A 27,683-nucleotide genomic window follows, 5' to 3' on the forward strand; every position below is an offset into this window, starting at 1 on the left:
GAATTATTGAAAAAGGATGACGGTATGCATGTGTACATTGATATCCAATCAACTGCTTTATTCTTGTTGCTGTCCGAAGTTCTTATCGTTCAACACTTTTGAACGTACCCGATTCATGGCAGGATTTAGTTCGAAGACCACCCATTATTACGCCAGGCACACATTTCGCTTGGTGGCACTTAGCATGTATCGTGTCCCTGTATTCGGGTGCGCCGTGTATTTACTCTTCGGGGTGCTGGGACCTTGTTGTCCGACTACCCCAACCGTATTACCACCATCATCACATTTCCTATTCAGTAACATCCCGTTATCGCTCATCATCATTCTTGTTCTTTACTCATAACCTCCTGTACGAAATTTCTTTTCCATACGCTTTCTGGTTACACAATGTTACCGAGTCTTACTAACTACTGAAATGGGTCTTTTCCGTCTGCGCCTCTTAACCCGCTGCACCTTTTCGTTACCATACGATCATTATTTTATGCCTTATTTTCTCTTTGTCTACGTCTGCTAATATCTTTCATCTTGTTGATTCGAGCATTCTTAGGAATTTGGATTCGCAGCGGCACTGGCTGTGTCAGTGAAGTCGTATTAGCCTTTATTATCGTTAAGAGGCGTACAGAGCATATTTCCCGGCTTTTGCAGATTGTACGTGATTTCCACGACTTAGGACTAGTTACATTTTATTCCTGCAAGCTTATAATCATAATTCTTAAAAAAATACTGTTTTATGTCACAGTATCGTTTCTTTCCACATTACACAGCGGCAGACTTGGACACGGATCAATGTTTACAACCATGACTGACGCATGACCCTGTGACAAGCATCGACATTCGCGTCAGCTGTGTTACCAAAAGTGGAAGAATATGTTAAAACGGCTTCTTGCGTCTTACGGGATTTTATGACAAACACTTCTGTGTTCCTGAGCAGCACAACTAGAGAAACATATGTATAAAATAAACACAGCGTAACTACCGTCATTTCAGAAACAGCTGGACCCTGAAATGCTTTGTTGCAACCTCTTACTTTCATTTACGGAGCGAAATAGATGTTTATTTATTTGGAAATTGCTTCCGCGAGCGTTTATTCTTATAATTTTTTCGTAAACATGAAGGGTCGCCACGTAGGCGCCATCGTCTGTCTGCAGTTCCACTGCTGCTCACGACCTGAGGCAGGCCTCTCCTCTCCACGTCAGACCAGCAGCCTGCATGTGATAGCCGTGGTTCCTCAGTTCCCTCAACGGCAAACCTTTCCAAGACACAAAACGCGAGACGTTTTCCTACAGCCGAAGCGTGGAACTGGGTAACAGCCGCCAGCCGCGAGTTACACTCGCCGCGGCTGTCTCTTCCACTTCCACAAGGCGCGCCGTGAGAAACAGGCCACGTCGTCTCTGCCAGCATCTGTCTCAACTTCATCACTTTGGAGTCTTTGTGTAGTTCCTCCGTGTTGTCTGGCTCTCGTCAGAGGAGCTTTCAATAGGAGCCGAAGAGTCAACAGCAGTTTCCGATTCCGTCTGTCTCCTTTCTCGTAGATATGACATTATTTTCACTATCATGTTACCATTTTCCCTTTCTTTGAACACTCGAAACAATTTTGAACAGTTCTGTGAAGTGCTTCCAGAACATCTGGGAAGTTGAAGCAATACGTTATACTCCATTCCTGATCGTAGAAATACCAAAGATATTTGGAACTACACTCATGCTCATAAATTATTGCAGAATGTGGTGCCACACAACGTGGCGCTACACAGAACTTGCCCTAATAGCATAGGCACATAGGGAACACACACGACACAGATCTGTAAGTCCACGATATTGGTGATAAGTTGAGAAAACCGTCCCGAAACACATGTGCTACAAAACGCCACTGTTTCCTGCGGATGTACCCCGACATCAATATGGGATATGTATACCTGCACAGGCCGCACAACGCGTAAGCATATTCTGGATCAGGTGGTCGAGCATCTGCTGGGTTATAGCCTGCCATTCTTGCACCAGTGCCTGTCGGAGCTCCTGAAGTGTCGTAGGGGTTTGAAGACGTGCAGCGATACCTCGACCGAGAGCATCCCAGACGTGCTCGATGGGGTTTAGGTCTGGAGAACAGGCGGGCCACTCCATTCGCCTGATATCTTCTGTTTCAAGGTACTCCTCCATGATGGCAGCTCGATGGGGTCGTGCGTTATTATCCATCAGGAGGAAGGTGGGACCCACTGCACCTCTGAAAAGGAGGACATACTGGTGCAAATCTGTCAATGACATGCGGAGGCGTACGTGCACCAATCATAATCCCACCCCACACCATCAAATCACGACCTCCACATAGGTCCCTTTCATTGACATTAAGGGGTTGATATCTTGTTCCTGCTTCACGTCAGATGAAAACCCGGTGAGAATCACTGTTCAGACTATACCTGGACTAGTCCGTGAACATAACCTGGGACCACTGTTCCAATGACCATGTATTGTGTTCTTGACACCAGGCTTTACGGGCTCTCCTGTGACCAGGGGTCAGTGGAATGCACCTTGCAGGTCTCCGGGCGAATAAACTATGTCTGTTCAGTCGTCTGTAGACTGTGTGTCTGGAGACAACTGTTCCAGTGGCTATGGTAAGGTTCCGAGGTAGGCTACCTGCAGTACTCCGTGACTGTCTGAGGGCACTGATCGAGAGATATCGGTCTTCTAGTGTACGTCCCGTACTGTAGCGCCTGGACACGTTTCCTGTCTGCTGGGATCGATGCCATAATCTTGAGAACACACTTTGTGGCACACGGAGGGCCCATGATATGACGGGCTGTGTTTGACCAGCCTCCAGTCGCCCTAGTATTCTACCCTCATAACGTCATCAGCACGTGTTCTTTGAGACGTTTTCAACACACAGTCACCATTAGCACGTCTGAAAACGTCTGCATACTTACTCGCTGCGCTGTACTCTGACATGCACCAACACACCTCTGCGTATGTGGACTGCTGCCAGCGCCACCGTGCGGCGACCGCAGGTCAAATGCACCGCATGGTCATACCCCGAGGTGATTTAAACCCACAAACCGTCCACCAGAGCTTTGTTTCACCATGTATCAGCATTGTCCTTAATTTATGAGCATGAACATAGTTTGTAATGTTTGATTGGTAACTCTGCCATCTGCTTTCTCGCTCTGCTTTTGGTATCCTAATAATATATTATCGACGAATGCAAGATAACTGCATCGTTTACTGACTTCACCAAAAAAATCTAGCTTTTTACTTATCTCTGCAAAATCATCTTGCTCGACCTTCCACATGATGCCTCATAATCTAGCAAAAACCAATAATTTGACTTCCTCTGAACTAATTGTCGTTCCCATCATCATTCGTATCTTCATCTGTTTATAAACTTTTTTATTTATTTGTGAACCATATACGTGGTTTCCGGATAGCCGAAGTCAGTGTATATAAATGCAGAACACACAGATATCTACGTTCCCACTGCTCGAACAGGAAGTCAGCTATACGCTACACGGTTTTAACTCTTTCATATAACAAACGAAATGTTCATACATTGCTACTAAAGAATTTTCGGTGAAATATCTATTAAGTGCAGAATAAAAAAATGTTTTGTAACATCTGTTTTATACTGAAAATATCCAAGAGAACGTGTAATCACAGTCCTGTGTACAGTAATAGTGATTATTTCAGTGTATGTACAGCGACTTCAAACATGGGTGTGAGGCGGCTAAAGTACAAGAATATCATAAATATAAAACAGTCAATTGCTGCAACAATATTTTACTTTCACTGTCTTTCGACACCGACTATGAGTGTCTTCTCCAGAAAATCAACATGTACTTGTGGATTTTCTAGTGAAGACACCCATAGGCGTTATCGAAACCCAGTAAAAGTAAAATTTTGTTGCAAGCGTTTGGCTTTTCACTCGGAACTACCGTATACACCTAAGTATTCAAATAAACTGTGTGTCAAGATATAGATTGGGTATAAAATGTAAAAATATGAACGGGAGATCAGCGGTGACGCAATCAAAGCCTGTAGAGCGATTCCTCATTGAGATGTGTGCGTAAACTATTTAGAAAATTTACTGGGTTATATTTTTTTTCCCTCACTTCGGTGCAACCAGAGAGTTCAGATGAAGTGCTGAAAAAATTGAACATTATACTTACTCTTCGACGGATGCCTCTTACTCTCCTAATTATGTATGAAGCGATATATAAGCACAGTAGAAAACAATTTTATGTTGCAATATATTTTATTTTGAGTTGATAACTTACGTAAGTAAACTGAAGTACATGTATTGCATGTTTATTGTAAGTGCTTCTGCATTTTCAGAACCACATTGGCAGTTAAGACTAGTGATTATATTCTACAAGAACAAGAATCACTGCAAGGTATAAATACTTATGGACAAATTATTACTACGCAAACAAATTCCTCTTTCGACCGCACACACCTGTAAAGTGACTAGTTTCATGCATTTTTGGATAGCCACTTGTAGGAATATCTAAGCATTGTGCCACCCACGGATCTAATGTGAAATGGAAAAGAAATATATCCGTTGCTGTGAAGAGGTAATTCTGTAGAAAATAACTCTATGCAAAGTTTACTAGCAGCTTATGGGTTCGATCTGGGGCGTTCTCAGTCGTTAGATGCAACACTGAAGTTCCAGTGCTGAATGAGAACCGCAGCTTCCCCTTATTATGACAACGTCGTTGTCAGTCGATAAAATTATACGCTAGCGATCCCGGTTATGCTGTACGTATGCGTTTGCCCTCTGACTAGAGCTATACTACCGTATATCAGTGGTCCATCTATTTCAGATGCTTCATGTAAACACCATTATCGCAACATAAGGGCAATGTATATGTGCAATGGTAATCTATATGTAATGGTTGGTTGGCACCTATAAGGTATATATCAACTGTCTGACTAGTTACGTGTGGAATATAAAAGGAAAACAAATTATAAAAGGAAATAAGAATTACAAATAGATTTCTATTTTATGGCAGCTATTACATCCCATATGGTTTCTGTTCCCGAATCGGCGTTACCGTAATTACGAATGATTAGATTTTTATTTGCACCTCCTAAGTAAAGCGTAAACCAATAAGGCTTGTTATCCGGTGGAAACATAAATGAGAAGTGTGTCTAGCTGATGAATTAACATTTTCTCTGAAATTACTGTGGGGCTGTGGAAAATATTTCCTACTATGTCGTAAAACAAACGCATTAAATACTGTACGGGGGTCAAACAAAATGGTGCAACGTAAGTACCTGTTATCTGTTTTGACATAAGAGGAAACTAATTTTTGTCCGAGCGGTATGGTTTTCTTATATATTTTAACAGATGAAACCACTCATCGCAAGTTGAAGTTTCCTAGGTAGTTCTGCTGGATCATACTCTATTCCGCTGCTGTAACCTTCGTTGGGCTTGTCGTAATTCATGATCAGTTGGGCCTTAGGCCGCGTAATCTCATCGTTGTAAGTCTTTTCTTAGGTCTGCCAGCTATAGTCTTCCTTGTACGACTGAAATAAAAAAGAAAAGTTGTGGAATGCGTCTGAGGACGGACTCTGAAAGCATTAGAGTTATGAGAACAGACTCACAACTTTAAACGATAAATTATAACTCGTATCCTGTGATAATAAACTCTAGAAATGACAGTGTATCGTAAGGCAAAGCAACAAAGGAATTGATAGTTAGTGAAGACTGTTCATATGGTAGATAGAGCCAGTTGCGGTCACTGATGCGTCGTATATCTTAAAAATACTAAACACTCACTAGTCACAAAACATTTAGATACGAATCTGTTCCATATTTAACTATGGATGAAATTGTCACAAAATCTTCCATAACCTTTGCGTGTGGAATATATGGGTTTTATGAAACGCTGACGACTAGTAGTAGCAACGAGAGAGATAAGGTGACGGGGAGGGGGGATGGAATCCGAGCTCTACTGGCATTAGGTCCTGTCTTTGTCCGCTCGGTCAGGTGGCGGCGATCAGTAGTGCTGCAGGAACGAGTAGTCGACGGTGGGCTGGTGGAGGGCAGCCATCTCCGAGGGCAGGTAGTAGCCGTAGCCGAAGGCGTGCGGGGGCGGCTGGCACGAGGGGTCCGGACAGTAGCAGCCGACGGGAGCGGGGGCGGTGGCGGGGGCGGGCTGTGGCGACAGGCCCAAGCCCACCCCCAAGCTGAGGCCCGCGGGCTCTGGCGGCGGCAGCGGTTCCTCCAGCAGCGCCTGCAGGTGCCGGATGTAGCGGATCGCCAGCCTGACACACACCAGAGAACACACTCACAACGCCACTCCCTTTTATAGAATAAATTAAATGGTTCAAATGGCTCTGAGCACTATGGCACTTAACTTCTGAGGTCATCAGTCCCCTAGAACTTAGAACTACTTAAACCTAACTAACCTATGGACATCACACACATCCATCAACGAGGCAGGATTCGAACCTGTGACCGTAGCGGTCGCGCGGTTCCAGACTGTAGCGCCTAGAACCGCTCGGCCACTCCTGCCGGCAGAACAAATTATTCTTCTGATCCAGTGACTTGTCAAACCACATGTAAGATAGCTGTTCAGTTCTATGTATCTGCACACTCTCTGCTCCTTTCTTAATCTGCTGTTCAGTGTCACCCAGCACACCTAGTCTTCTCCTCCTCTCCCTCTTTTCCTTGCAATCTTTGCTTCAATGACCAAATTTCCTAAACACTTCAAAAAATTTGATTGTTCCGAGGTCTTCCCTTCCAATGATATTTTGATGGAACCTTCATACACGGCCCAGTCACATTGATGTGACCAATACCTATGGTCGAAATCAAGGTGAAACAACCATTCACAGACGGTAGGTTGCAGCACTAGCTGTGGAGGCCATATAAAGCATGTTGGAAGGACGCGGAAAAAGTGCAGCCATTCAGAATTAGATTTTCACTCTGCAGCGGAGTGTGCGCTGATATGAAACTTCCTGGCAGATTAAAACTGTGTGCCAGACCGACACTCGAACTCGAGACCTTTGCCATGTCTCCGCAATATCCTTTCTTTCAGGAGTGCTAGTTCTGCAAGGTTCGCAGGAGAGCTTCTGTAAAGTTTGGAAGGTAGGAGACGAGGTAGTGGCAGAAGTGAAGCTGTGAGGACGGGGTGTGAGTCGTGCTTGGGTAGCTCAGTTGGTAGAGCACTTGCGCGCGAAAGTCAAAGGTCCCGAGTTTGAGTCTCGGTCCGGCACACAGTTTTAACCTGCCAGGAAGTTTCTGTGCAGTCACTGTTGCAATGTAGAAACAGAGCAATTTATCTGACATCCAAAGGTACACGAACATTGCCTTTCAGGGCAAAGGTGAAGCATTTCCGAAACTGGTAAGTTTGTAAACTATTCGGCTGCCGCTAGGGTTAAAGTATACCGAGCACAGCGAAATGGTGCTATCCAAAATTGGCGCCAAGACAAATGTGGTTCACCATAGACCTTAGACGACAGAAGTGAATGGTGGTTGAAGAGTTTGTACTGCCGAACAGGTATGCAACTGTTGAGAAGCTGACTGCCAGATGAACCGAGGAGCTACCAAAAGTGTCTCCTCAACGAGCATTCGGTAAACTTTTTTTCATGTGGGCCTCTGCAGCAGGCGCCCTGTTCACGCAGCCACGCTGACTGCTATTCATTAACGACGAAGACTAAAATTGGCACGTCATCTTGCTACTGGGATGGCGACAGGAAGCCTGTGGACCACCTCGATCAGGCTGCTCGCTCCATGGATCCTCAACTGAGAAACCTACGGCAGCTGGCCACAGCACTGGAGTCGGTATGGCTAGAAATCTCTGTTGGTAGCTTTTAGAACCTCATTGACTCCATTCCTGCATATCTCGCAGTGGTCCCCACTGCAACAACGGTTATTCAGACTTCTGAAGTGTGGTCAAATTAATGTGGGTGGACATAGTATTGGTTGATTCTCACCACTTTGTTCTTTCCCATACTTATAATCATTGGTTTTTCTGGTTTTTACCACCCTTTGCTTTATAATTGTAGTTCTTCCTCTGATTCACCCCACACTTTCTGACTTCATGCATACTTAATTGTCTTTATCATTTCTCCATATACTACTATGCCTCTTGCTTTTCCTAATGCTTTTTTTATTAGTTGTTCAGCATAAATAATGAAAAGCGTTGGTGGCAAACAACTTCCAGTACTTGTCGCCCTGCTTACTTGGTGCTAATGCCTGCTATCACTATCTGTCTTGCATAGAGCTAGTTTATATGGATATTGTCCTTCCAGTCCACACCATCATCCTTTAAGTTCTTCAAAAAGATGCCCCAGTCCGCTCTGTCAAACGCTTTTTCCCAATTAACATAATTTATGTCCGTATTCCTGTAACCATCTAGGGTTTTTTTGTCCTAGCATCAAACATTTAATACCATCTCGTGTTCCTGTTTCTCTCATCAAGCCAAAGCGACCCACTACCACATTATCTTCAGTTTTTCTTTTCAACTTTCCGAGAAAAAAACTACTTATGGTAAACATTCGTTAATCTTTGCATTTTTTGGTGTTATATTTCTTTATTAAGGGAACTAGAAATGTTTTAACTAGATGTTCACGCCAAATGCCCTCGTCAATATATTCTATTGGCGAAGCTGTTTATTGTAGCTATTGCCCTATTTCATAATGCCATAACAGTCTCAGCTGGAATTTTATCACAGCGCGTGCTTTCTTCTTTTTGAGATTAACGGCATTTCGTTACATACCAATCTTAGTCGTGTATATTTGGTTCTAAGTATGCACCAGAGAATAGAAAGATGCAAGTTTCTTCATCGAAGGGAAAGAGTACGAAACGTTTACTAACACATTACACAGCCAAACAAGTTGTAGATACCTGACATGGTGTTTACTCTTTTTAATCTAGGTTCTCACGGTTTTTCGTTATTTTTCAGAAAATGGCGTATTTCTTGTAATCAAAGTCTGAATCGTTAGCACTTTCTTGTTGCAATTCTCAAGGAACAGTGTACTTTGCAGGCGCTGTTGGTACTGGGCAGAGGGCAGCCTCATTTGGAATTGGTTCTGTAATTGAAGGTATGTCTATCTTCTTCGCAGTATTTTAGGAGAACCCGATGACATCTGTCAGGCCGAAATAAGAGTTGACCGTCCGCGTCATGTCGTGCCTACTCCAAACACGCTATGTTTGTTCGTCATCGCCGCCCAGCCTTATACAGCAGCGCACACATCTCCAGCAGACAGGCTTGGTGTCCGCAACAAAACACTTTCTATCCTCGAATCAAAGTAAAATTCCTATGCTATTTTTCACAAAAGTTGTAAAAGTCTTCCTATACAGTTAGGCTGTTATATAGCTCTAAAGTATATCTAGCCAATTTTTGCAACCTCTGGGCAGCACTGTATTTATTATAATTGAAAGGAGAGAAATAAGTAAAACTTGTAAATATTTCAGTGCATGAAAAAATCACTTGGAAAGAACGGTTTCATTGAAAGATAGGTATGAAACCACTTCTGATAAAGCAACGGAAAGCATACAGACAAATATTGATGAATCCTTTTACTGAACAACACGGCACCGTAGACACTAAGTCTCTTCATTTGTTAACCACGATTCTGTACCGTGAAACAGCAAAAGGGCTTGATAATCCATCCTGGTATATTAGGAGGCAGCGAGCAAAACTGCAGTAAGAGATCTCATATACCCCGTCTGTCCAAAAAGCTTTTAAAGTTGGAATAATAAAAACTATAGAAAACCTGGAATGATGGTTTTAATGCTTCATGTGTTACACGTACTCACGCCTCACTGGAGTGTAAGGCACAAAATGTTCATACAGCTGTGCGGAACTGTTAGAAAAGTGCTTCTTCGGAATGTGTTCGACACGCGTGTCACATTGGCTTGAATATCGGTTATGTCGTCAAAGCGTTGACCCTTTGTATGAATTTCTGCACTTTGTCGTATTGTGGTAGGTTGCATTGATAACAAGGCTCGTCACCCGTGATGATATTTTTACGCAACTGTAATGTCTGCGTTTTGTATTTCACTCTAGTTGCGGCAGCTGTCCATGCGTCATTGTTTTTGTTCTGGAGTCAAAGTGTACGGGAGAAATTTTGCTTACACTTTTTCCGTCTTGAAAACATTCTGGAGACTGTCTTGGACACTGGAACAGAGATGTTGCTCCACTGCGATTCGTGACGCACAACGTTGACATTACGGCCGCACGCCCATTAATTAACACTGTCTGCTCGCAACTGGCTGCTCTAATGCAGACATGTTGTTTACAGTTCTTAGTTCAAGATCCCACAGTAGTTTCTGCGCTGACGGCGCTTGTAAACCAGGAATAAAATCATCCTATGAACGTGTTGAACTTGTATGTAAAAGCAGATTTTACATTAATTTTTAGATGGAATGCGAACTGAATGCTGTCTTGAATATTTTAACGTAACTTTCGTATTTTCTGTTGATGGTCCGGTTGGTGCCCCTATCCTGAGTCCTGAGAATTTTCTGCGAACAAAATTCTCATTTAATATTTCTTCCTATGGTATCAAGCGATGGGAAGAATACTGTTCGTTGGCATTGTGAAAGTAGTTTCGACATCAGACACTGAGGAGAGAAAAGTCGTGGGATACCTCCCAATATCGTGTCGGACCTGATTGTGCGCGGGGTAGTGCAGCAAATCGACGTGGCATGGACTCAACAAGTCGCCGAAAGCCCCACGCAGAAATGTTGAGCTGTGCTGCCTCTATGGACGTCCCGTAACTACGGAAGTGTTGGCAGTGTAGGATTTTGTGCACGAACTGACCTCTCGATTATGTCCCATGTCGGACGAGCAGGGTGGGAAAATCATTCGCTTGAATTGTCCAGAATGTTCTTCAAACCGATCACAGTTGTGACCTGAGGCATGGTGCATTGCCATCCACAAAAGCACCACCGTTGTTTGGGAACATTAAGTGAATGAATGGCAGTAGAAGTCTCCAAACAGCCAAACATAACCATTTCCACTCAGTGTTCGGTTCACTGTCCACACCATTATGGAGACACCACCAGCTTGTACAGTGCCTTTTTGGCAACTTGGGTCCATGTTTTCGTGGGGGTGTGGAACCGCGCGACTGCTACGGTCGCAGGTTCGAATCTTGCCTCGGGCATGGACGTGTGTCATGTTCTTAGGTTAGTTAGGTTTAAGTGGTTCTAAGTTCTAGGGGACTGATGACCTGAGATGTTTAGTCCCATGGTGCTCAGACCCATTTTTAGTGGGGTCTGCGGACAATCGAACCCATCATCAGCTCTTACAAACTGAAATATGGACTCCTCTAACCAGGCCACGGTTTTCCAGTTGTCCAGCGTCGAGCCGATACGGTCACGAGCCAGGGAGAGGCTCCTCATGTGATGTCGTGCTTTTAGCAAAGGCACTCGCGTCGGCCGTCTGCCGGCATAGCCCGTTCACGCCAGATTTCACTGCACTGTCCTAAAGGTTACGTTCGTCCGCGTCCCACATTGACTTCTGCAGTTATTTCACGCAGTGTTGCCTGTCTGTTAACACTGAGAACTCCATGCAAACGCCACTACTTTCGGTCGTTAAGTGAAGGGTGTCGACCTCTGCATTCTACGTGGTGAGAGGTAATGCCTGAAATTTGGTATTCTCCGCACACTCTTGACACTGCAGATCTCGGAATACTGAATTTCCATACGATTTTTCTGAAGTAGAATGCCCCATGCGTCTAGCCCCGACTACCATCGCGCGTTCAAAGTCTGTTAATTACTGTCGTGCGGCCGTAATCACGTCGGACACCTTTCCACATGAATCATCTAAGCACAATGATAGTTCCGCCAATGCACTGCCCTGTTACACCTTGTGTACGCGATCCTACCGCCATCTGCATATGTGCATATCGCTATCCCATAAATTTTGTCACCCCAGTGTAGTTTTCTGCTCTAAGGGTGCCTTAGGGTGCGACAACGAGTATCTGAAAACTCATACATCTCACTTATGGTGAACGGACGTGCAATGTAATGGATCCACGTTTCTGATAGGTGGCTCACATTTCGAGTACATGCTGTATTCATGTAGACTGGGGATTAATTCTTACTCTGAAATATCCATTTAAATGCCTTCTGCTTGGTGCTTCCCAACTGTAATGTAAGCTTGCTTCAAGTACAGGTTACAAAGTTGTGAATACGAGTAGTATAATGCTGCGAATCTATGTTTAATACGTGGTGGGCATTCAGTACTCTGACGTCATGTTGAGCGTACCCTGCCTTGTAAACGTTTATTTGTACGCGTGCTTTTATTACTTTATCGCAAATGGATTTCAATTTACCGCTCAATAAAACGTTTCTAGTCAGCATGTATCAAATCATCTATCTCCCTAAAGAAGTACTTCATATCCCATTTTCTCGGTGTTTCCCTACATTTTTGTCCTAGAAATCTGCTCGCGGCGGGTTTGCACATCACTATGAAATAAATTGACTAGGGAAATCTGTCACATTTTATTCTCAGCTCCCAATGCACATTAATATCGAATGAACAGCGTGTGTGCTGCCTTTAAAGTCCTTGGAAGGAACCGTGAATTGAAAACAAGCCGTATAAAAGTATCTTGAGTGAGGTCCAATTCGTCTCGTAAGATGCTTCACGGTACAGTTGTTTCACATGAACTTTTAGAGGGGGCAGGACTACAGACGTCTGCTCGAGAAATCTCGAGCGAGAACAAATACTGTCTCTAATTCGGGGATCCCACACTAATTCTTTTACTGAGTAATAATGTGAACACCGTTCCTCGTGAATGTAATTCAAGTGCTTTTCTTTTACCACTATGGCACTTCGAACAGGAGACTAACCGGAAATCTTACTAGGTTCGCATGGAGCAAGACAGAGCCTAAAGGCTATTCTACTATATTACAGACACTAAACATTTTAAAAGAGGAAGTATTCTCCATGCGTACTTTCAACACTGGCCATAGTGAGTGGAACTGCAATTTGGAAAGAACTTCATTGAACATGTGATTCTTGAGTTTCTCCCGGCGTATTTGATAATCAAAATATCCACGGGTATGCTGTCGGTCTGTAGTGTCCAACGGGCACAATATTTCGGCGATCATACATGTCACCATCATCAGGTGAACTGACGGACTGAGCTCCTGTGAACGTGCCGGCACGGAGATCCGTACGCTATACCTGCTCAGAGGGAACTGGGTTCGGTCGCGGCGGCGGTCGATTTAAACACCCTCCGCCCGCGGCGCGCTCCCTCCGCCGACCGCGCCCCGCGCCACGGTCGCGCGGTGGAACAGATTGCGATGGCGTCTGAGATGACGTCGGTGTGATGGCTCTGTCCGCCGTGGCCGTCACAACTATACGTTTGCTCGATTTACTCTTGATTAACCCGATCGCTGGTTCCCAAGCCTTGCTAAGATTATAGCCACAGTCACGGTTTATGAGGTCGTCATTGGTGCGAATTTCGATGGCCTCTCTAACAACGCTGTCCCAGTATCTCGACGTCTGTACCAGAATCCTCGTGCGGTCATACTCCATGGCGTGATTTTCCGACAATGTTCAGCGACCGCCGACTTGCTCGGATACATCAGTCGAGTGTGCCTATGGTGTTCACGGCATCGATCCTCGACGGTACGCATCGTCTGACCAATATATGACTTGCCACATTGACGCGGAATCTGGCCGGCGAGAAGACCACTGAACTTTTTAGGCATGTCTTGACTTCCACGTATTTTCTTTTTAATGGAGAATACTACGAACAAACGGAGGGAGTCGCCATGGGTAGCCCACTCTCACCGGTGGTAGCGAATTTGTACATGGAGAACTTCGAGGAGGAAGCCCTGTCGTCATCCGTATGGAAACCTACTTGCTTTTTCCGTTACGTGGACGACACGTTCGTCATCTGGCCACATGGTATGGATAAACTCCTTGACTTCCTTACACATCTAAACTCCATACACCCCAACATCGAATTCACTATGGAGACTGAAACGGAGGGTAAATTACCTTTCCTTGACGTCTTGGTCAAGAGAAGGGCTGACGGCACCCTAGGTCATGGGGTGTATCGGAAGACTACGCACACTGATCTGTATTTGCACGCAGACAGCTGCCACCACCCTTCACAGAGGAATGGGGTACTTAAAACTCTAGTACATAGGGCGCGCACTATCTCTGACGCAGAGAGTCTACCCCAGGAATTGGAACATCTGAGAACTGTATTTCGAAAAAATGGGTACTCAGAGTGGCAGATTCAACGTGCTCTCCGCCCAACCACTGCAGCACAACCTGTTGAGATGGATGAAGTCACAAGGGAAGAGGTAGGCACTGCATTTATTCCATACACAGGCGCACTCTCGGGGAAAATCGCCCGCATTCTGAAGAAACACCGGGTCGGAACTGTGTTTTGTCCTCCAAATAAAACTCGTGCACTGGTGGGGAGCGCCAAAGATGACCTGGGTTTGAGGAAGGCCGGCGTGTACCAGATTCCGTGTCAATGTACGACCGCACGAGGATTCTGGTACAGACGTCGAGATACTGGGACAGCGTTGTTAGAGAGGCCATGACGACTTCATAAACCGTGACTGTGGCTATAATCTTAGCAAGGCTTGGGAACCAGCGATCGGGTTAATCAAGAGTAAATCGAGCAAACGTATAGTTGTGACGGCCACGGCGGACAGAGCCATCACACCGACGTCATCTCAGACGCCGTCGCAATCTGTTCCACCGCGCGACCGTGGCGCGGGGAGCGGACGGCAGAGGGAGCGCGCCGCGGGCGGAGGGTATTTAAATCGACCGCCGCCGCGACCGAACCCAGTTCCCTCTGAGCGGGCATAGCGTACGGATCTCCGTGCCGGCACGTTCGCAGGAGCTCAGTCCGTCAGTTCACCTGATGATGGCGACATGTATGATCGCCGAAATATTGTGCCCGTTGGACACTATAGACCGGCAGCATACCCGTGGATATTTTGATTCATTGAACGTAGTTAATTTGGAAATTTTTCTGCTCTGTAATTCGCACCTGACTGTCGCTAGCAACATCTCACATATACTGAGATAGGTTCTGCAGTCACATTTAAATCACTATCCAAGCATCCAGATATCGATTTTCTGTATCTTTCTCTGAATCGTTTAAACAGCATTCCAAATCCGAACAAGTACACAGCCTCTAATCATCTCGTCTTCCACGGAATGTTAAACCGTTAATATCTGGCCATCACATCCCACTTATGACACCTACCTGTAGATCATCAGTTCCTACTACAAGTCCACAGGCTTCCTTGGCTGGGCTCTGTCTGAGTAAATTCCTTTTGTGTGCTGAACCGTGTCTTTTTGAAAAATTAAAAACAATTATAGAACCAACGCTTTGGCCCTCTTTGCAACGGTGCTCTTCAGGGCGACTGAACTGGATTCTGTGAAAGCTGCTGGAAAGACCTCTACCTCAGATGTAGTTGAATGTAGGTTGAAGCAGAATACTAGCTTAAAGAAAAATGACATGTCGGGTTCAAACCAGAATAGGAAAAGAAGAATTTGGCTTATAGGTAGCAGTCATGGGAGGGGTGTGGGCCAACAGCTTCAGGAGAAATTAGGGACAGAGACCAGGTCACAAGTTTTGTGAAATCAAGTGCTAGCCTTAGTCAGATGACAGAAAACTTAGGTCAGCTATGCAGGGACTTTGAGAAGGAAGATCAGGTAATTATAGGTGGGGGAGCAGGAAACAGCCTGGCTGTATTAGGAGTGACCTGGATAAAATAGGAGCAGAAACTGGGTGCACGAATGTGGGGTTTGTGGAGGTCTTTCAGCGCCATGATCAGCTCTGGGTAAACACTGCTGTAAGGCGTGTTAACACTGAGCTGAGCGGGATGCTCCAGACACCGGCAATGTCTCACATGAGTGTTGTTCCAATTGATGCTATTGGTAGGTGGGGTTACACTACACATGACCTGCACCTTAATAGGAAGGGGAAAGGTAAATTAGCTTCTCTATTAGCAATTACTGTAAGGTGGGCCACAGTCACACAAGGGGTGATTCCTGTGGTCATTGGGACCAGGCAGACAGGTTTTTTAGGTTAAAGCCAAATTCCAGACAGACAACAACCAAGGACAATAGAAGAAAAGAAACTTCATGCACAGCAAATAGGGATAAAGCTAAGGGTAGTATCAACTTACTTCACCAAAATATTTGGGGAATAAAATATAAAGTAGATGAGCTGATAATGTGTTTAGATGATATCAAATATAAGAATGAGATTGATATACTTTGTCTGTCTGAGCCCATGTAACTGTGGGGATGGAAAATGTCAGTATAAATGGGTGTAATTTAGCATCTTCACTTGTAGATCTAGTATGGATAATCGAGGAGTTGCCATTTTCATAAAACAAGGGTATAAATACAGAACTGTCGAAGTAAGCAAATTTTATGTTGATCAGCACTTTGAGGTTTGTGCATGTGAACTTCAGCTAGATAATGTTGTGTTGATATTAGCAACAGTGTACAGGTCTCCACTAGGAGATTGGGAGCTATTCATTAAAAAGTTTGACTCCCTATTATGCTGTCTGTCAGGCAAAAAGAAGAAGTTATGAATCTGTGGTGATTTCAGTATTAACTTTCTAAGCAATTCTGATAGGAAAAGTGAACTAGAAGTTTTGTTAACAACATATAACTTAGAGTCAGTGATCAATTTCCCTACACGTATAGCTTAGGACAGTAGTACTCTAATAGATAATGTATTTGTACAGCAAGAGGATGTAGAACAGGCACATGCTTTCCCTGTGGTAAATGGATTATCTGACCATGAGGCACAACTGATTAACTTACAAAACCTAGCAGGGTGTACACTTCAGAAACAATTAAGTAAAACTGTGAGGGTGCTCAACCCGGTATCTATAGATCACTTCAGAGAAAGTTTAGGAAATGTAAACTGGGTAGATGTATATAACGAGTCAAATGCTAATGATAAATGTAGCATATTTCTTGATAAATTTATATCCCTTTTTGAACGCTGATTTCCAAAGAAAATTACTAAATGTTACACCACAAACTCTTCAAATAAACTTTAGATTATTACAGGTACTAAAGTGTCTTCAGAAATGAAAAGAAAAGTGTATGAGACAGCAAGAACTAGTAAAAATCCAGAAGTAGTTTCACACTATAAAAATTAATGTAACATACTGAGAAAAGTTTAAGGAAATCAAGAAATATGTATGTAAGAGAAGAAATTAACATCTCCAGCAATAAAATCAAATCAGTATGGAATGTTGTTAGAAGAGAAACAGGAAAAGTAACCACTGGGGTAGGTAGTATTACTGTTAAAGAGAATGAGACCATCTTAACCAACAATACACAGGTAGCCAATGTATTTAACAATCATTTTTTAAGTGTAGGAGAAAAAATTGGTGAGAATAGTTCAAAAGAAAAAGCCAGGCAGTAAATAGAAGAGTCAGTTTTGAAAAATTTTAGTCAGATTAAGTTTCATCTAACAACATCTTGTGAAATAAGGAAAATTATTAAATCTTTGAAAAATAAATGTTCTGTTGGAGTAGATAACATCTCTAAAAAGTTATTAAACGATGTGGAGCAGTTACAGCTGATGTTTTGAGTCACATATGTAATGCATCACTGACTCAGGGTATTTTTCCAGACAGGTTAAAAATGCCATTGTCAGGCCTCGCTACAAAAAGGGGGACCACAGATGTCAATAATTACCGGACAGTATCCATGCTTACAGAATTTTCTAAAATCTTTGAGAAAGTAATGTACTCAAGAGTGGTTAGCCATCTCAACAGTAAAGGGATACTTAGTAAATCACAGTTCGATTTTCAGAAATGCTGTTCCACTGAGACAGCAATATAAAATTTCACTGTCCACATAATAGAGTCTTTAAATAGTAAAATGTCACCAGTAGGAATATTCTGTGACTTATCCAAAGGATTTGATTGTGTGAACCATGACATTATGTTAGAGAAATTACAATTCTATGGTATAAATGGAACAGCATATGAGTGGTTTAAGTCATATCTACAGAACAGGAAGCAAAAAGTCTCTTTATAAGCTTCAACTGATTCAAATGAGTTTGCCACTTCATCTAACAGGGGTGAAATTACATTAGGTGTTCCACAAGGTTCGATAATGGGTCCCCCTCCTCTTCTTGATATATGTGAATGACCTCCCTTCTTACGTGAAACAAGATGCTGAACTGACACTGTTTGCTGATGATACAAGCATAATTATTAATCCAGTAAAAGACAGTCCAATAGAAAATGACACAAATAAGGTCTTTGGAAAAATTATTAATTGGTTTTCTGCGAATGAGCTTGCTATGAACTTTGAAAAAAAAAAAAGCACAGTACATCTAATTTTCTGCTGCAAACAGTATAATTCCTTCAATAAACATAACACATCAAAAGAAGTCAGTAGCCACAGTAGAGCATACTAAGTTTTTGGGTGTACATATAGATGAGAATCTTAATAGGAAAAGTCATATTTTGGATCTCCTAAAGCGACTAGGTTCAGCAACTATTGCAATCAGAATAATTGCCAATTTTGAGGATGTAGAAATTAGTAAGTTAACATACTTTGCATACTTCCACTCTCTGATGTCATACGGAATAATATTCTGGGGCAACTCAACACTTAGGCAAAAGGTATTCACTGCTCAAAAGAAAGTAGTTAGAATAATGTGTGGGGTTCACAGTCGCACATCTTGTAGGCATGTCTTCAAAAGGTTAGGAATTCTTACAACTGATTCATAGTACATTTACTCAGTAATGAAATTTTTTTTCAACAATATGGACCAGTTTAAAATCAACAGCGACATTCATGATTACAATACTAGAAAAAAGAAAGAGGTACACTATCCTTTACTTAACCTATCTTTGGCACAGAAGGGGGTAAAATATGCTGCTATAAAACTTTTTGGTAAATTACCAGATGATATAAAACGTCTGACAGACAGCAGTAATAGTTTCAAAAAAAAATTGAAATCATACCTCCTTGACAGTTCCTTCTATGCCATAGATGAATTCTTGAATATGAGTAAATAAATCTGGAGATATAATATATGCATTTTGTGCCATTTAAGGGAATGGGATAGATAATAGAAATATTTAGGTATAACACTATAATGTAAAAAAAAAGAAAAAGAAAAAAAATTTGTTTCCTGTGCGCGTTTCTTGTACATTTGACACGTTCCACATCATAACGGTTTTCCGTGCTATTGATCATTGGAACACGTAACTAACTAACTCTCACCACTCCTTCTCCTCCCACCCCCTCCCCACCACCCCTCCACCCGCCACCTCCTCCTCTGGGACGGAGTTTGTTTACTCCAACTCTGCGTCTAGTGTTATCTGATGTGAAACTGTGCGGATGCTTTTAAAATGTAACTGAGGCGGGACGTGGGTACCAGCCAGATATTCACCTAGACGAATGTGGGAAACCACCTAAGACCCACGTCCAGGCTGACCGGCACGCCGCCTCTCGTCGTTAATGGGCCGTTCGGATTCGATCCGGGGCCGGCGTGACTCCCTGAATCCCGGAACTGGATGCTAACGCGTGCGGCTATCCGGGCGGGATCTAATACCTAAAAATATTTTATCCAACAAACTCACGTGTTGACGCTGCATTGTGTGCTTGCTGCCACGTACCTGAGGGATTCTATCTTGGAGAGTTTCTTGCCCTGCGGCTTGCACGTTGGCAGTCGCTCCCGTAGCAGGTCGAAGGCTCGGTTCATGTCGCGCATGCGCGTTCTCTCTCTATCACATGCAGACTTCTTGTAATCTACAACAATGTGAAAAGGGATTTATAAATATCCGTTCCCTCTGTGGAGGCATGTATACACTAAAAAGGCAAAAGACTTAGTAAGATTACAAGAGCGAACATACCGTACAAAATATAACAAAAATCATTTGGCAGTGTTCGAGTACAGTTTCTATGGAAATAATATCAGAGCAGAATGAGAAGTTGTGGGCCTAGGAACCCGTTAGTTAAGTACAATATTCTGGGTAATGTACTTCGTCCAAGATTTATTCAGTCATATGTGGGTACAGACAGAAATGAAAGGGTGCCAAATATGGTGAATAGGTTGGTTCTTCTAACGATGTATTGTTCAAATCCCTCATTATTCTCACTTTTGTGGGAAGATTTCTTGTGGGCGTGAAATACGGCTTTTTTCTTGTGTACTATAAATCTTTCGCCTTCGCCAAAACTCAGTCCAGGACATTTGCATATTATTCGTAAATTATTATGCACGATAATCAATAAAAAGTACCCCGGTAAACACTGGCCAAAACCTATCCAGCAGGTATAACCGACCTCATTTATACCCAAGGCTCTGACTGTTGTTGCATCTCCGGCGTCAAGTGGTTACCCTGTCTTATTCGCAGTAACATATCATCTGAGTTTTTCTTTTCTGCGAAATTAATTTTCGCAATTGATTTTGCTCAACAGTCAACAAATTTGTCACACATTTACCATAAAACTCCCTCATAGCGAATTTTGGTTTAATATGTGTCGTATTCGTGCGTCTGATGTACCCATCTCGTGAGCTGTATGTACATTATATTTACTGATCTTCCAATAGGAGTATCATACTGCGCTCAATGTTTCTCTCAGTGGTAAGAGTTTACAGACCCCCTTCAAGAAGATCGTCGTCAAAAAACATCACGTTTAGATTTATTTCTGCTGTCAATAAAATGTTAAAAATATATTTTTGTTTCTACACTGCGTTTTAGTAGATTCATTTGAACTAAAGACACACTACATGGTTACTCTGAATAACAGCATAAGGAAAACTATGTCACAAACCAGAGTAACAGTTGAATTACGTTTATGTGCAACGTGTACAAACAAAATCGCGACACATACTGCCATACTACGCGCCTACGCAACAGGTAGGGAATGATTATGCTTTTAAAGGAACAGAATGACTCAGCTATTGTAGGCAGTGGCAGTCTAATTCACGACAGCACGAATGTAGCGAATATTTCCAATATTTTGGAACACTTGCAACGTAAAAAACTGATGTATTCGTTTTTATGTCTGCCCAGCTTCTAAAGTCCTTTCTTAAAAGCAAAGATTCGTAATTTTTCAAATAAAATATAAAAACAGATTAATCTGGCGTATCTGTTATACTCAGTAGTACACATTACGTATCATTGTCAGAGGCTATGTTTCCAGAAAATTTAAAGTATGACACTGTTAGATCTCTGTATACTGGAGGTAAGGCAGCTCCTACCGATCATTGATTATTTTCTTTGAAATTTTTGAAAAAGTAATGTACTCAATAACAGTTAAGTACAGCTTTAACAATTAGATTCTGAGTAACAGGTAACTTTTATTTCAGAAGGGCATTTCTCCTGTACGTGCATTCTAGCAATTCAACGAACACAAAACCAAATATTCAAAAGATGAAATGTCACCAATTGGAAGTTCTCTATTGTCTAAGGTATCTGGCTGGATAAAACATCATTTATATGGTGAAAGTGAAATTTCCGATACTGAAGAATTATTTCATGGTTTCTTTACTTCATAATTAAGTAATAAGAAGTAGAAAATCATGTTAGGCAGCTCCATCACTTTAGGTAAGGATTCAACTGCCGAACAGGTACAAATCACTAACGGCACACCACAGGACCCGATATTAGATTCACTCGTATTCTTGTTGTGAACTCCAGTCTGATGCTGATAAATCAAAAAGAACTCCTTTTGATAATGTCAAAACCATCATAACGAAGTCTACTAGAAATGCACCGACATTAGGAACAGTACATGAAATTAAACAGAGAAAATGATTGTTCTTCTGTAACTGAATTATTAGATACAAAAAACACAATTCAAACAGCATGCTCAAGACATTATTTAACTTCAATAATGAAACAAATGAAAGACAGTAAAAATTATGGCAACATTTTTAGAGAGCATATTTATAGGATTTTTTATTGGACTCTATCTGTTACAAATTACGTGAAAATTTAACTTCAGAAACTTTTCTTTGAATATTATTGGTGATTTCGAAGACGGCAGTGTCAAAAGCTATCAAATACTACTTGTCTAAGTTTCCCCTTTAGTAAAGCTAGACACGGTTGTACTGACGAGATACAATTCTAACGTCTCTGAATGGTTTAGACCTCTTTACACAACGTTCAGTGAGATCTGTACTTACAAACCAAAAGGAAAGTGCTAGTGCAGAAAGAGTGGAACGCAATTCATTATTCGTTTTAAACCGTCTGGCTACAATTGTGTATATTAGCTGTAACAGAAACACTTCTCCTCAATGGAAACCTCACGTGCGCATCTGTGAATCTTCAACCCTTTCATCATGCACAAGTTCTCCTACCTGTTGAGCATCACAATAAAAATGTCAGCAAGTGAATGTAACAGTGCGCAGCGGCTTGTGACCGCCAGAAGTCACGAAAGATGTGGGTTAGTTATACTCCACTGTATAACTGAATATTATTATTGTTATTTTGCATGGTAATTATTGAATTATCAGTTTACTTATTACAACAGCAAATATTTCAAAATTATTTATATTACTACATAAAAAGAAGCCAAATAGTCAAAGTATGTATTGAAAACGGATACGTATATTTGTAAATACATGCTTTTAAAATCATTAAAAAATCACCTATGAGCATTAGAGCATAAAGAAAAATTTTCCTTCCTGCAGAAAAAATTCAGGTCTGATATGGTGAAGTAAGAAGAAGTCGCGTTGTAATGAAACAATGAGTATTTTCTTTCTTGTATGCTCGCAAATAACTGTAACTTATAACTGCTATGTGAAGCAGCACGTAAATGGTAGTCCGTTTTGGCGACAGCTAAGCATAGGTACAAATGGAAGAGGTAATGTATATGATATTCAAGAATACGTAGCTGAAGAGATCCGAGTACTGTCTACTTTGCGTGGTCTGAATACTAGATTAATTTCGAAAAATAATACAGAAGTGAGCTAATTTTTGACGTATTTGTTAGTTAGTTCAGAAGCTTACTCTACATGCTTAACTAACTCAAATTTTAAGACTATCAGTAACTGTCGTTCTTACAATTACAAGAGTCTGATGGTGGCTAACGACGTCTACAACATTTTTTCCTAAACACACATCACACAAGCGCCACAATAAAATAACAAGATGCAGTACACAACATAAGAAAGCTTTAGATGGTCTGTTCATATTATGGATAATGATAGCTCTTGCGCGTCTTTTCAACTGAATTATTATTATTGTTTTTAACCAAGTATGTTCCCCTAATCGTTTCAGGCATTTTCAGTGGTCAACAAAGAAATAACCGTTTATTGACATATGATTATTTTGTTGTGAGTTGCGTGGTCTTCCACATCAGAAGTTTTAAGTTAACTGAAATACCTAAAATAATGAGGTTTATTGTATTTGGTTAAAGACAAATTTAAGAATTCAGTCATCTAGAACCTAAACAGCACTGAAACAGGAACTGAGGAAGAACGGTGGGATAAAGTAACACATAATTACAGATAATCGTTTTCACTACACAGCGCCTGTGACTGTAACACAAAGTGAACGCAAACAATGCATAATAGTATTCTATTGTTTTTACGAGATAGCACACTACCAAGAACTCATCGGCAGTCCACACATTGGCTGCTCAACCTGCTACCTGCTAGCTGACTTCAACAGCAGCACAGCCAGACCTGACGCATGCCAAAGCTGTGGACTGCCACAACTGCCTAGAGGATCATCACAGATGATAAGACCGACAGACGCCCAGCCCTCCTACTTCACTGGGTCATTGCAGATTATCTGCAAGTTGTCTTCTTCAAATCAACCAGCTGAAGTGCATTTGTGCGGCCTCCTTACTGACTCATGAACATCTGCTGGAGTCTTTGTCAAATTGTTCAAATGGCTCTGAGCAGTATGGGACTTGACATCTGAGGTCATTAGTCCCCTAGAACTTAGAACTACTTAAACCTAACTAACCTAAGGACCTCACACACATCCATGCCCGAGGCAGGATTCGAACCTGCGACCGAGTCTTTGTCAGTACACAGTGTTTGAGGGAGATCTCTTTGCATGACAACCAGAATCCTGGCCCACTGTCAGCAGACTCCACCTGAGCCCAGCACATGGTGATCATCGAGAATGCTGTGGTAGGAGCGGAGAGGGGTCACCAGACTGCCTCAGGTGGGCCACAGCTGCTTTGCCTGCTGCCAATGCCCACTCCACGCTCATCGTTGTCAGTGATCTGCAGTAGGAACGTCACGACACGCTGATGAGACATCAGCTTTCCTTTGCGGCATGTGTGTCCCACACCCGGCCGCTCTGTAGTTCTGAAGAAGCTAAAAACTTTGTGAAGTCTATTTGATAGCAATGTATTTGCAGGTAACGCTGCCTCACTGACGTCTCTGTGTGTGTACTGGGCAACTCACCCTCAGCCTTCGCTCGCCTTCCTGGTTGCAACGTGACTGCAGGGCCACATCGTAATAGTCCTTTTCTTGTACAAGTACAACACTTTGTCTCATTTGACAGCATGATGCATCCAGTACATCACTGCCCTCCAGCGGTTCCGCGTTACATAACATACTAACTTGTAAGACAGGCACGACGCTCACCCAGAACGACTTCCTTGTGCCAATAAAAACACTATCAAGCGAATTAAGCTTTAATGTAAAGCTTGCAGTTCAAGTGGATGGCCTGCTACGACACACAGTCCATGTGACTGATCAACATTGCCAAAAGCTTCCTCTAGCCGGAATGTCTTCCGACTAAATTCTACATGTCGTCGAAGGCCGTTTATGGCATGATCCTGATACAGAAAGTCTAATCATTTGTACACACTGCCGAAACTTGTTTGCCTCCAATTGAAAATTCATCATTATCGATCTCAATAGCCATACATCGTTATTCCCTGTCCCAAACAAATTATAATGTGATGTGCCCCATTGCTTCCTACCAACTAAATCTGTCAAATTCACTGATACATGTGCCACTGTATCCAACACAAACTTTCACCTTTCCTTCCCTACTATACCAACGACAGCACAGTCTCCCTCTGCATTCGTATTTCCTGCGGTCGTTTTTACTGAGAACACCTTTCGGCGGTTCTTGGGTTTCCTTTATAGTTTAACGAGTGCTTATTTCCACCTAGACAACCCCTACTATTATTCTCATTATACTACTGATGGTTCATACCACCCCCGTTCTTCAGTAGCCGACAGCACTGACTCTGCACACGTCCCATACACTTACAATTGAAATATTTTACATTCGCTGCAAATGTATTTCCTGTATCTCTTACTCCTGATGCCAAGTCAGTTTCTTCATATTCCATCGCTAGCCTGACTGCTGAATAGAGAACTCTAGGCGCCCTAGTCTGCACCACCCTAGATATCTCTGGGGCTAAACCCCTCAGGAAAGCACCGAGTGCCCTTTGCTAGGCTTCCTGTAACAACATCTTGTTCACCTCATCATGCTGCATCAATTCATATGCACACACATTAGTTTTTCTAATCCGGACTGAAAACCCCTGTAAGGCTGTATAGACCTCTTAGGAAACACACTTAACTGTCCATGGAAGAACTGTGTACTATAATGTTTTTATACCTTTGCAATAATCCTTATTTCAACTCCCTGAAAGTCTCTCTCTCGTTTAGTGCCACAGTGCAGTATGTAAAGAACTTTTCTTCTCCTGAAAAATGTAATCTCGCTATTTGCAACAATTGCTTCTGCGATCAACACCATATCTCAGCAAATCACAGGAGATCCTCCACAAACGAGAACACATTCTCAGATGAGCTGTCAGAAAAATGAGTAAGAGGTTCGCAAGAGCTGGCTCTACTCGTAGACTTTGTGATCTTAACGGTCCTGCCTTCACATTTCTCGTTGTCAGTTCATTATTCGCAAATGTATTTTCTGCCCTTAGCCGTGCTACTTCATTCAATAACGATTGCACAGCTTTTGGACCTGCGACACTTTGTATTCCTGGTGTTGCCCTTCCCCAACCCATACTCATATTTTACAAATCCAACAATAGCAAGAACAGAACAATCCTTAATCGACAACACCACCGTATTTATTCCTTATGTCTAATCATGTGGCCTCTGGACTCCCTGCATCGTCCTGCGATAAGGGGACAAACATGTCTCATAAAGCACGTAACTACCACAGACTCAGCACAAGGAACAGACTGCCCAAGTCCGTGACACTATGGACGTCATACAGGTCCTGATCATTAATCCTTACAGTTAACACTAAATTGGGAGTCATCCACCAGTTCTTCTGGCCTCACAGAAGTAACTTTGCTGTTACGATAACTCTGCTCAAGTTAGTGACACCATGGATGTCATACAGGTTCTGATCATTAATCCTTACAGTTGATACAAAATTCGGAGTTATCTGCCAGTTCTTCTGGACTCACAGGAGTATCTTTGCTGTTACGATAACTCTGCTCAAGTCAGTGACACTATGGACGTCATACAGGTTCTGATCATTAATCCTTACAGTTGACACTAAATTGGGAGTCATCCGCCAGTTCTTCTGGCCTCACAGAAGTAACTCTGCTCAAGTTAGTGACACCATGGACGTCGTACAGGTTCTGATCATTAATCCTTACAGTTGACACTAAATTGGGAGTCATCCGCCAGTTCTTCTGGCCTCACAGAAGTAACTTTGCTGTTACGATAACTCTGCTCAAGTCAGTGACACTATGGACGTCGTACAGGTTCTGATCATTAATCCTTACAGTTGACACTAAATTGGGAGTCATCCGCCAGTTCTTCTGGCCACACAGAAGTAACTCTGCTCAAGTTAGTGACACCATGGACGTCGTACAGGTTCTGATCATTAATCCTTACAGTTGACACTAAATTGGGAGTCATCCGCCGGTTCTTCTGGCCTCACAGAAGTAACTTTGCTGTTACGATAACTCTGCTCAAGTCAGTGACACTATGGACGTCATACAGGTTCTGATCATTAATCCTTACAGTTGACACTAAATTGGGAGTCATCCATCAGTTCCTCTGGCCTCACAGAAGTAACTTTGCTGTTACGATAACTCTGCTCAAGTCAGTGACACTATGGACGTCATACAGGTTCTGATCATTAATCCTTACAGTTGACACTAAATTGGGAGTCATCCGCCAGTTCTTCTGGCCTCACAGAAGTAACTTTGCTGTTACGATAACTCTGCTCAAGTCAGTGACACTATGGACGTCATACAGGTTCTGATCATTAATCCTTACAGTTGACACTAAATTGGGAGTCATCCATCAGTTCCTCTGGCCTCACAGAAGTAACTTTGCTGTTACGATAACTCTGCTCAAGTCAGTGACACTATGGACGTCATACAGGTTCTGATCATTAATCCTTCCAGTTGACACTAAATTGGGAGTCCTCCACCAGTTCTTCTGGCCTCACAGAAGTAACTTTGCTGTTACGATAACTCTGCTCAAGTCAGTGACACTATGGACGTCATACAGGTTCTGATCATTAATCCTTACAGTTGACACTAAATTGGGAGTCATCCATCAGTTCCTCTGGCCTCACAGAAGTAACTTTGCTGTTACGATAACTCTGCTCAAGTCAGTGACACTATGGATGTCATACAGGTTCTGATCATCAATCCTTACAGTTGACACTAAATTGGGAGTCATCCGCCAGTTCCTCTGGCCTCACAGAAGTAACTTTGCTGTTACGATAACTCTGCTCAAGTCAGTGACACTATGGACGTCATACAGGTTCTGATCATTAATCCTTACAGTTGACACTAAATTGG

The 27,683-nt window shown here is 42.5% G+C and overlaps 1 protein-coding gene across 2 annotated transcripts in view; it reads right to left on the minus strand.

Annotated features, from left to right (window-relative positions):
• Nucleotides 1-4,224: 4,224 nt before the first annotated feature.
• The window catches only part of LOC124544736 (mesoderm posterior protein 1), a 98,243-nt gene continuing 74,784 nt past the window's right edge, over nucleotides 4,225-27,683 (minus strand). For both annotated transcript variants that reach the window (XM_047123402.1, XM_047123394.1), the window contains exons 3-4: nucleotides 19,586-19,718; nucleotides 4,225-6,252 (exon numbers count right to left, since the gene is read on the minus strand). In XM_047123402.1, the coding sequence (XP_046979358.1) occupies nucleotides 5,985-6,252; nucleotides 19,586-19,718 (401 nt within the window). In that variant the 3' untranslated portion in view covers nucleotides 4,225-5,984. The remainder of the gene's footprint in view (nucleotides 6,253-19,585; nucleotides 19,719-27,683) is intronic.

Source organism: Schistocerca americana, chromosome 1, assembly GCF_021461395.2.
Source record: "Schistocerca americana isolate TAMUIC-IGC-003095 chromosome 1, iqSchAmer2.1, whole genome shotgun sequence".
NCBI classification, from domain to species: Eukaryota; Metazoa; Arthropoda; class Insecta; order Orthoptera; family Acrididae; genus Schistocerca; species Schistocerca americana.